Below are 11,988 nucleotides of genomic sequence, written 5' to 3'. Positions count from 1 at the left end.
CCTCGCTGGTCCTGTCAACAAGGTCTCCACCCAGAACGTCACAAACAAGCTCACTGGAACACCACCATCAGGTGGCTCCTCACACTGTTTGGAAATGCAATAGTCTAATAATAAAAAAAAAATATATATATATATATATATTAGGGATGGGCGGCAGTACTCGGGTACTCAAGTACTCGTTCATAATGTCAGTACTCGAGTAATGTTTCCGTTGTTCGTGTACTAGTCCCACCCCTTTAAAAATGGTACGCACGCATCGTCATGTGGATATATATATATATATATATGTATATATATATATATGGGTATTTTCCTTCTAAAATGAGAAATCCAGCAGAAGGAATGTACCTGCTTAAAGATTAATGAAAGAATAACTCACTTTTTATTATTGAATTATTATTATTTTTAACTTTACATTAAAGCATCGTAGGATAGTGGATCTTTTGAGCTGTGCCTTTATATTGAATCAGGTCATTACCGTAATTTTCCCCCAAAAATAGTTTTAAAAGAAATATATATAGCCTATATACACTTCTTGAGGTCAGCTTAAAGGAACACTCCGCCCATTTTCAACCAGCTTTGTATCATTAGAACATCAGTAGTATATCAGAAAACTGTAAACTGTTTTGAAGTCTGTCATTTAATTTGACAGTTATTGAGTGTTAAAGTGTGGACCAGTGACATCACTGGTCCACACTAACTCAAATTAATAACTAAATGGCAGACTTCAAAACCGTTTACAGTTTTCTGATATACTACTGATGTTCTAATGATACAAAGCTGGTTGAAAATGGGCGGAGTGTTCCTTTAAGTTTACATGTGTTTACATGAGTTGTGAAAGAATGCAGCGCATAATCTGGACCAACTTAATTTCCAGCGTGTGTCTAATGTGTATAAGAGCCCCAGGACCAGGCAATCTATTTTGACATGTTAAGAGGCCTCACTAATATGACGGATGTCGTCCATGCGTGCACACCCATGAGAGGAATCCCTATTCCTGGATGAGTCACAGAATATGAATCAATAGTTTCTGTGAGGATTATATACTCTTATCTTCTAAGATGTTGACGCGCTCTTATGACTTTTATTTCGTTTGCTGGCGTCACAGCATCAGAAAGGAGGCTGGCATTCCGTCCGCAGCCACAGGACCCAATTGTACATCATGCATGATGATTGAGCAAATCACTTACTCATGCGATGAGTCTGCCTCTGCCTCTGCCCGCCTGCAAATGTTGCGGAGGAGAGAGAGGCGGAAATCAATGCCGAACTTCAAACGCATGTGTCTCATAATGTAGCGAGCGTTTTTGAAGATGACAAGTTCTGTGTTCATAATATGCAGAATAAAAGTTTTCTGGGTTGTTCTTTCTCTCTCGCTCCCTCATCACACCCCCAGAACACCATATTTCAGCCAACACTGACTTTGCATTCAAAGCAAGCCTGCAGGGATTCCATCCTACTCAAACAGCTCCGACCACAGTGCAGAGCCCGGTGTTTGCCTTCCGAGCGGAGACATAAATGAGCGCTGACACAGGAAGCTCCTGGGTGTTTGAGACACTGCCCTCCGGTTCTTAAGGGGGGTTTAAATTACAGACACTTACAGAGTGAGGCTAGGGCCTTAAAAAAAGTGGACTACTCCCCAATGACAAACTCCTCAGCCTCCTCAAAATGAACAAATCCATGAAACACCCTCCCTGCAAAACGCCTCGCCGCCTCTCGACGGCACGCCGTGGAAGCGGGGGGAGATGAAACGGAAACGTTAAATAGGAAAACATCTGAACGTTTTCTCTCCACCTCCCCCCCTCCTCATCCTCCCCATCAAAGAGTACGAGCGAGCGAGACGCGAGGCGATGGCGGAGTGGCCGACCACCGAGAGCGAGTGATGGGAGCCTCTCTATTTGTTCCCTGCCTTTTCATCTCGTCGTCTCAGGCAGTTTCTTGATAAACAATAAGGAGCGCTCCAGAGGGATGAAGACATTTTAATTTTCGGCTTTTGCCTCTCGTAAACAGACAAATGTTTCCGAAGACAATAGAAATGATGAATTTATAGCCAGCAGCTTTAATATCTTCAATACTCTCCTCGGATGTGGCGGAGAACAGATAATAATAGAAAACAGGGAAAGACAGTCCCATGTTTTGTCGATGGGCAATGTCTAACTAAACAGTGCTTAAAGTGCTTGTCAAATAGTGGAGCTTCGATATGGCCAGGAGGAGGATGATATGCATGAATAGCCAGGTTTAGCAGACTGCTCTATTCTAGCTGAATATGAGAACGGCTTTTCATTCCAAAAACTCTGCAGTTCCACCAAAACCCGTGACTGCTCTGATCTAGATTTAGCCAAGAAATGCTGGCTCGCTCATTCGTTTGTTGGCTGTTTAGCTAGCCTGTCAGCTATAACGTTACAACCCACAATCCAGGGAGTGTATGTAAGCCAGGGCAGCACCAAGCCAGCCACTGGCTGGCTAGCTGGCTGTTTGGCTGGCACATATTAGCTTGGCTTGCTACTGTACCTATCCTGGCTTGCCGACTGTTTGGCTTGTGAGTTTTTGAGCTGATCAGCAGAGCTGATGGCTGGCTGAGCGGCACTGGCTTGTTGGTATACTGGCTAATCTGCCTGGCTGTATTTTGTCAGGTTGATCTGTGTGACTCACTGGCAGGTTATACAGGCTAGTTGTCTGGATTTACTGGCTGTCTACAAAACAACATGGCTGACTCACTGGCTGCCATAAACGGGCCCATATGCTGCATGCAATCACTGCCTCCATTACATGAGCAGGCCCGGTCTGACCGGCCTGCACCCACAGAGCTGGCCTTCAGCCTAGCCTTTAAAGGAACAGCTCACCCTAAAATCCAAAACACATATATATTCCCTCTCACCTGCAGTGCTATTTATCCATCTCTATCGTTTGGGGTTAGTTGCCTGAGTTTTGGAGATATCGACAGATACAGAGTTTCATGCCTTCTCTCCAATACAATGGAACTGGATGGCACTCGGCTTGTGGTGGTCGACGCACTAAAAAAATACATTTGACAAACTCAACAGCAATGTCTCTTTCCAGAAATCATGACACCGTTACTCAAGATCATCCACAGACCTTGTTATGAGCAGTTTCATGGAGGAACTATTTTTCTTTTGACCGAACTACACCCACTAGCTGCTAGCTAGTTCCTACATGATGAGACTGCAAAAGAAAATAGTTCCTACATGAAACTGCTCACAACAAAGTCTGTGCATTATCTTGAGTAACCGGGTCATGATTTCTGGAAAGAGACAATGCTGTTGAGTTTGTCAAATGTATTCTTTTGGTGCTTCGAGCACCAAAATATAGATGGATAAATAGCACTACAGGTGAGAGAGGAAAAATATGTATTTTGGATTTTAGGGTGAGCTGTCCCTTTAAGATCCTCAGCTATGTCTTCCATCCTGTCTGTTCTCACGGTGCCACAGCTGGCAGTGTATCTCGTGTAGTCTATCTCCCTGGGCTGGATCAGGATACGTTTGTGGATTGCTGTTGGCTTTCTCTTTTGTCACTTCTTGTACAAGTAAACTATTTTGGAGATGCACATTTCGGGGCACAACACTTCCAGCAATGTGCTCGAGTGCTGCGTTCCAAATCTGAAAGTATGTGGTTCATGTAATGATACGGCCACACTGGATACGGATTGAGATGGTGGATGGTGTGAAAGCTCGCCGGCTCGTGTTCCTGCGTAGACAACAGTGAGATAAGTCAAATAGTAAATGAAACTGCCATATCACCTCGCTCTTTCATTGTCAAGTTCTGTGGAACTAAACACACACACACACATGTGCACACACACAGGTGTGCACACACACACACACACACACACACACACACGCACACACACACACACGCACACTCACACGCACACACACGTATTAATGTGAGAGTGCACTCCACAGAGAGCAGAATAACAAAGCAACATAGCTAGACAATGCGTCCATAGGAAAAACATTTTATTGAAAAACATTTTCAGTTCGTAACAGACTGGTGGAATGTGTGTCATTTTTCCTCACTTTTCATTTTGTTTTAAATTTTTGAATGTTGAAACCGTTTCCCACGGCCTGGCCATCTCATACTGCAAGGTGGCGGGGGGGGGGGGGGGGGGGGGCAACAGCCACCCGGTAACCATGACAGACGAAAGAAAACCAGGGGGTTGACGAACAAACAATGCAATTATAATACTGTGTTACTTACAAACTGGACTGAAATCAAATCATGAACAGAACAAAAAAAGGAAAAGAAAAAAAAACGAATTCAATAAATATTTATGGTACACACTTATGGCACAAATATGCAGCAGTCGGTTTGGCAACTTTTCTCTCATCTTTTTTTTTTAAACCAAATTACCATGGAAACAGTGCAAAAGGGGAGGGAGTGGGAGGACACAGGCTTTCCAACGAGCGCTAGCTAAAATACATAGCAAAAAATTCAGATTTTATACAAAACATCTTACTTTAAGAGTTTATAAAAAAATGTTTTTTTATTGGGTTCTGGTCAATATTTACACAAGCTATTTACCAAAAAAGTAGTATGCTCTGTTTTACTGAAGTGTATTCCATTTTTTCCGATACTTTTTTTCTCCATTTACTTTCCTAAAAAGGTGAATAAGGCTATCGTAACAACCCAGGATCCATATACAATACAAACATTAATGTATTTACAGTTTCTTACCTACAGAAGTACGGTGCAAAATTACTGAGTCAAGTGACCGAGGGCTGACCATACGAGCAAGGCATTTTACAGTAGCCTGAGGTGCGTCTCCTAGCCTGGACGCCAGCACTCTCCCGACATCGCTGTGTCGGCGCTGGGAGAGAGTCGGCCAAAGAAGGACTAGGAGAAGCACGTCAGATTCAAAGAAACTAATAAGATTGTCATATTCTGCCGCAGACAGACAGCAACTAAACAGCCATTTGTTTGTGATGTTCTTTTTCCCCCCACCTTTTCTTAAATATACCTGTCCAGGTGTGATACACTTTTTCTAATGGTTTCATTTTTCACAGTTTACCTTTGTACTACGGCACATAGTCAAAACAGAAAAGGTTAAAATTAAACTACAAATGAAAATAAAAGGGAAAGAAACTAACAGCAGGCTCGTGTGACATACTTTGCTAGTTTTGTGTCATTTTGTGTGTTGTTACATCTTTCAGTGGTTAAGAACACTTTCCGTAGGTGTTTTGTTTTTTTTCTTCTTCTCAGGATTGATTAAAAAAATAAATAAAAATTGCATATTTGCAGATTTTGTAGCCTCTTAGAGGCACAAACCTCAGATCATACAAGGCTTGGCTTTTCGGTGAAATTTGATGATTTCATGAACATTTCAAATCTCATGAACGGATGACAATGTTAATGGCGGGCTGATATACTGTTATGTTTGGGGTTTTGGCCTAAGTCACAATCCAGTCATAATGCCCCCTAAGCCAACGACAACGACGAGTGTGAACCGAAGTCACCGTCTACCACGATATAGACTTGCTCAAGAGGAGGCGGCACACACACGCACACACACTTACACACACACACACACACACACACATACACACGCACTGAGAAAATATGGGGGGTGCTTATGAGGAGGCGTTGGGGTGGGGGGGGGGCACTGGGTGTTCGTGGGAATCATACTTTGGGAGATGCTACAAGTGAGTGAGTGTGGGAGACACCCATGTGAGCTATTTCGGGTCAGATAACTCCTCTCCCCTCGGGCCGGGGGTCCGGCTGCCCCCCTAGTCCCCTCCCCAGGACCTAGCCCTGTGTCTCAGGAAGAGGCAGCCGCCCTGGGGCGAGCGAGCGCTCGTGAAAATGTGGGACTCAAATGAGATATCAAATAATCAAAAACCTAGCTTGCATAATGTGCACTTATACCATAATATATTAACGTTACTTCTTCTTCTTCTTCTTCTCCATACCGCCTGACAACACCTGTGCTCTATGTGTCTATCATAAATAAATTCTGCTTTTTCCTTGTTGTTGTTGTTGTTGTTGTTTTGACTTTTTTCGTCTTTTTAATGTCCTTTTTTAAATGTACATCTATTTTGTAAAAAAAAAAAAAAAAAAAAAGGAAGGAAAATGAAAACTCACAATATGGAAATGCAAATGAAAAATGGAGAAACGGTGACAATGTTAAGTAGATGTCCCTGTGCTTTTTCAACGTGAATAGGAGAGCACCGGTCACTCTGCTTTGGGCCCTTGGGGGCACCCTTACTCATCCGCGGACACCCTAGGGGTAAAACATTACAGTACCTGGAGCGGCTTCGGCCGCCGGCCGCGCTAAACCTCACCTAGACCCGGGGCCTCTTCTTCACTTGATGCAGTAAGGCCAGTTGGATTTCTTATTGCCCTGACGCCTTCCCATTCGAAAAGGGGCCCGTTTCTGAAAAGTTCAGGGCTAGCCCTCGCTACTCAAATTTGACCGTGGACCGACTGGTGGCGGGGTGCAGCTGCTCTCCTATCTCCTAACTATCACTGTCTCTCCCTGGACCGGCATGGAGGGTGGAGGTACCAAAAAGGGTTAAAAGTGCTGCTCTATGTATATGAAAGACCTCCACCCTTACCCAGAAGCCACCTGGGCAGACCTGATTCCACAGAGGCCCTGCCGCCCTCCTGGCGAGAGGGGGCGCTAAATCAAAATCCTCGCTCCTTCTCCTCAGGCCCCCCGCGTCGCTCCTGGCCGACACCGTGTGGGCCACTCGTATTTCTAGGATATGAGTTGCGATAAGCACACGTCACTGAAGGGAAAAGCAAACCTCTATCTGCACTTGCACTATACCAGGGTATGACAACCACATATGACCAAAAAATAATAGTAAATGCTATACATAAATACAAACAAAAAGGGGATATTTTTTCTCTCTCAAAACCTTCAAGTAACACGTGAAAGAATTGTTGAGCTAAAAACACAACATGTAGTCGGGGATGAGGAGAGGTGGTGTCGTCCGCGGTAGGACCCAAACAGTTCACAATGACTGAGAGAGTGTGTCTGTGTGTGTGTGTGTGTGTGTGTGTGTGTGTGTGTGTGTGTGGGTGTGTGTGTGTGTGTGTGTGTGTGTGTGTGGGTGGGTGAGTGAGTGAGTGAGTGAGTGTGTATGTGTGTGTGTGTGTGGGTGACAGGGTGAGTGGGTGATCTCCGTGAGTCAGCCAGAAAAAAGTCCCAGAGAGGATCCCTCAGAGTCCCACTCCTTTTCCGCTTCCGGCTGGTAAATCCACAGAGTCTCTCTGGCTATTGTAGCGAGACAACGGCGGCCGCCATTTTGCCACGCCAGTTCATGGTCGGCCCGTATCCTCCTTTTACCTCTCCTCTCCGTTCATTCTTTTTTTGGTCTCTTTCCCTCTCTTTTCCAAGCAGCAGTCTCTCTTTAAGGTGAGGTGCCCCACAAAACTCCTTCCTCTCCTCATCTCAAACCTTCACGTCCATACATCCGTCTTCCCATCTTTAAGTAGGGGGGGGGGGGGGGACGCTGTCACATCTGTCCATCTTTCTGATCCCGCGACACAAGCGACACGAGGCGCGGTTCAGTTCCTGATCCCGCGACACAAGCGACACGAGGCGCGGTTCAGTTCCCGGTCATGGTGCGCGAAACAAAACAGGGAGCCACTATGGGTGGAGGGGTGTGTGTGTGTGTGTGTGTGTGTTTGTGTGTGTGTGTGTTGGGGGGGGGGGGGTTGAAGAAGAGATTGTCCTCCTCGATTCTTCCCTTGAAAAACCCCGGAGAGCAGCGTTGGTGGCGGAGGCCTTCTCCCATCCCGTCCACGACAACCTTGTACTAAGAACAGACCAGCACGACAAAGTATATGGGTAGTACGACTTTTTTGAAATAAAAACGAGAGAAGGGAGCGACCAAACATCAGAGGAGAGGAGGAGGAGGAGGGTTGAAAGAGATTGAGACAGCGGGAGAGAGGGAGAGAGAGGGAGAAAGAGAGAGAGAGAGAGAGAGAGAGAGAGTGTTCGCGGGGTGTGCCGGCTGCGCCAGACAGAACCAAAAAGCCCGCTCTTCTGCCAGGGGGAGGGATCGACATGTCCCAATAACGTGTCTCTTCTCGCGTCTTCAAAGCTCACACTTTGTAGTAGATGTTGGCTGGGCTCTGCGGAGGCATCTCCTGCACGATGTAGACCGGGTGGCCGTAGTCTCCGCTGACCTTCTCGTAGTGCGGGCAGAAGACCGAGTCGGCAGTCCTGAGCGGGATGATGATGTCGCTGGGCTCGGAGCCGTTGTTGTTGCCTCCCGACCCGCCCCTCTTGGGCGTGGCCAGCGTGCTGAGGGACAGCGTGGCGGCGTGCTGGGGCGAGTGCTTGCGGTGCCGTCGGCGGTACTTGAGCAGCAGCAGCACCAGCATGATGATGATGATGATGAAGATGACGCTGCCCGAGGCGATGCCGGCGAACAGGGCCACCTCCGAGCCGATCACGCTGGACGACTTGCCGCCCGGCCCGCTGTTCCCCTCGCCCTCTCTGGGCGAGACACCTGGGAGACGGGAAGAGAGAGAGAGAGAGACAATTAAAGGACTGAGAGTTTATTTCAAATGAGTCTCGCTTGGCCAGACTATCTCCACACTTCGTTGAGCGCTGTACCAGCACTGGAAAGGGTCTGACTCAAACTATACTCGTATGGGGGGGGGGGGGGGGGGAACCATGCCTTGTTTACATTTCTTTAAACCAATCACAAGCATCTTGGGCAGCGCTAAGCCCAGCGAGGGTGTCCTTGCGAAATAGCATCGACGGGGGGAACTTGTTTTGGTGGCACCAAATGTGTAAATCCGCACAAAAGAACACACATAAAAACATAAAAAAAACAAAAAACGTATGTACGGTAAATGCATGTAAAACTTTCAGAGTGTAGCTTGCTAGCTTGCTAGCTCACATGTTGTTATTGTTGTTTCATGCAGCGACGGCTAGGCTACTTTTGAAAACACGGCGATGGCGGGAGCGGAAAGGGATCGTTCTAACTGGCGTCATTACGGTAGTCGCCTTCAGGCCAAAATGGCGGATTTACAGCGCGCCGATGTTGCAATGGAACGACCTATTAGCCTTCGGTTCTTAGCGATGTACGTTCGTTTCGCAGGGGGTCTCAGAGGTTTAGGAGTGAAAGGAGGAAGTGGAGGGGTCCTCACAGTGTTTCCTTCTTTTTTTCCAGCCACTTCCTGCTTTTGCCTTTTCACTCCTCACAATCTTTTCATGGCAGTGAAGGTGTGAGCCAGGCGGGCCAGGAGCACAATGGCGGCGGAGCGCGGCCTGCGCCTCTGAGGCTTTTGTGTAAAGGTCACATTCGATCGGTGGCTATTCAAATTCAGCCGGTGCGGCAACCTTGAAACTAGGGCAAGCGCTAGATACAAGACACAAAAGGCTGAGGCAGATACGGGCAAATGGCACTTAGATAAATTGCATTTTGAAAAGGCACAAAAAGGGAAGATCATCTTCTAACTAACGGAGGAAAAGGAAGAATCGCAAAAGAGATATTCCATGTCATCGTGATACATCAATTATGAAAGACAAGCTGCGCTCTGGCTCCCAGCGATGGACGCCTCTGGTCCACGGCCAACACTCAAGGGCGGGTCTGTTCTGTTGTGCTGTCCTCCCCCAGGATACGAGCTCGTTCCCTGGGCAGGCGCATTACTGCGTCTCCCTGTCTGGGGCGCTGCTCCCCCCCCCCCCCCCTTCCCCCCACCTCGAGGGCCTAAAAGCGCTTTTTTTGCCGTGGCGTGGCGGAGGCGGGGACGGCATGGCAGCCAGCCCAAAGCAGGGACCCTTCCCTTGTTTTACAAGAGGGATTACTCTGCCTCGGACACTCTGTCCAGGAGCACTCTGACGCCCCACGAGACCACGTGACTGCTCTCCTGGCCCGGGTCGGGATGAAGGGATGAGATGTTTCAAAAATATGAGAGGAGGAAGAGGAAAAGCGAAGGAGAGCAAGAACGCTGATGTCGGCACATCCCGCTGCCAGCCAGCCGTGGATTTAACCGGTGGGATGGCGCGGGGCCGTTGTCGGAGGGATTTGCGAGTGCAAACAGAAGCGCGCGGCGCGGTGCCTCCCCCGAATCAGGACAGAGACGTTTATATAGGTCAGCTTGTTTTTCCCTTCTTGGTCCTTTCCTCTTTTTTGGTTGTTTTTGTTTTTTCTGAACACAGCTCATTGGAGGAAATTGCCGTTGGGCCTTTTTTTTTCCTCTTTTCTTTCCTCGGGAGTTTTTTTTTTTAACTGCAATGTAATAGCAGAGATAAGAACCACTCGGAGCACGTATGTCTGTGTGTGTTTTTGTGTGCAGAAACAAGCGTGCGTCTGTGCTCTAGGAGCGGGGTGGTTAAAGATGGTAGACAGCGATCGGATCATTTTCCTGAAAATGTCACTTTGGGGGGGCCGGTGGGGGGAGGAGGAGGGGGGAGGACTTATAAGTCCTTGAGGAGCCGGAGATGCCTATCAGTTTTATAGGCGACGTTCAATTACCGCCCGATGAATCGCTGACCTTTTCTCTCCTGCACTTTCACACACATCTCACTGCCCGTCACACACACACACACACACACACACACACACACACACACACGCACGCACACTCACACACACACACACACACAGACACACACGCTCGCACACTCACTTTGCGCTATCCTCTTAGCGCTATCTGCTCTTAGCTAGGCTAACAGTGGCGGGTCCCAAATGTCACGTTGTTTTCCGATAAATCCTCCCCTACTCTCGACTTACGGGGTTTCCCTCGATTTAAGCCGCAAAAAAGGCGCCATCTTCTCACCTGACTTGTCCAGCACTTCGTTTTTTTCTTTGTAGGCGTCCTTGCCGTCCGGGTGCTTTGGAGGGTAGGGTAGTCTGGTGGGGTTGTCTTTGGGTGAAATAGGGTCAGAGGGATCTGGAAAGACCCAGATAAGAAACACACAGGTTAACGCTGGATCGATTGTTCCACTCGCCTTTAATGACTTGACACCATCATTGTTCCTTCTCGCTTCCTTGAGGGATAAATTGCACTTTAGGAGCTATTATGAATTTTGAAAAGCCCACTTGACCCTCTAAACGCTTCCTCACTATACTATTTAAAAACTCATTACCACTTCCACAAAGCACCGTGTCATTCCTCATGCGGCCTCAAGTTTATTAAGATTATTTCTGCAATTCAACCAATTCCATATAAGAGCAAATTATTGCTTCTTCTTTTTTGTAGAGCCACCATAGAGTGTATTAAAAAATAGTCACATGTTGTAAAGTTGGGCATTTTAATGTGGGGTGAACAGGGAACAACTCCCTTTTGGAGCCAGCCTCAAGTGGCCATTCGAGTAACTGCAGCTTTTATCACTTTCGCATATAGAGTCCCGCAGGGATGACGTATTTTTGTAGGCTTTATCCAGAAATCGCCTCCATGTGGTTCTTCAGTGGAAAAGTCTATGGGGTTTTAGAATGGGGATTTCACTTCAATGCATAAAATAAGGTCTGTGGTTAACAAAAGTTTATGGGAACGCGAATCTGGGTTCTGCATGATAATCTTCACAAACGTGAATAACTTTTATGCATATTTTTTTTTATTTTATTTTTACGCATTTACATTCCAAAAGTCATAAATGTTATTCACGTTTGTGAAGATTATCATGCAGAACCCAGATTCGCGTTCCCATAAACTTTTGTTAACCACAGACCTTATTTTATGCATTTACATGTTAAATCCCATATAGACTCTTCCACTGAAGAACCCGGAAGTATACTTCTGGACTCATTCCTGCGGCTCTCTATTGGCTTCATCTGTCCAGCCCAGAGCCTGGCGCCTGAGAGCCACATATGGGCGCTTGATGTTCCATAGAGGATAGCTAATAGCTTCTTTGGTTGGCTCTCAATAGAGCACCGTAGGGATGACGTATTTTGTAGGCATACCCCGGAAGTCCCCGTGCTGCTTCATAGGGGGGGGGGGGGGGGGGGGGAAGGCAATGAAATAAGGTGAGCGGTTAACAAAAGTTGATGAAACTGTGACGTTTGTGTT

At 47.0% G+C, this 11,988-nt stretch overlaps 1 protein-coding gene across 1 annotated transcript in view; it reads right to left on the bottom strand.

Annotated features, from left to right (window-relative positions):
* Positions 1–3,959: 3,959 nt before the first annotated feature.
* Positions 3,960–11,988, bottom strand: part of LOC310777943 (ephrin-B2a-like) — a gene marked incomplete at its 5' end in the record, with an annotated part of 10,521 nt that continues 2,492 nt past the window's right edge. Inside the window, 2 exons of the mRNA XM_083638282.1 lie at positions 3,960–8,477; positions 10,759–10,872. Coding sequence (XP_083494408.1) covers positions 8,068–8,477; positions 10,759–10,872 — 524 coding nt within the window. The 3' untranslated portion in view covers positions 3,960–8,067. The remainder of the gene's footprint in view (positions 8,478–10,758; positions 10,873–11,988) is intronic.

The sequence above is a fragment of the Poromitra crassiceps genome (genome assembly GCF_964638095.1).
Source record: "Poromitra crassiceps genome assembly, chromosome: 6".
Classification (NCBI taxonomy): Eukaryota; Metazoa; Chordata; class Actinopteri; order Beryciformes; family Melamphaidae; genus Poromitra; species Poromitra crassiceps.
Note: the sequence above shows the minus strand (reverse complement) of the source record. Positions and strands in the feature narration are given on the sequence as shown.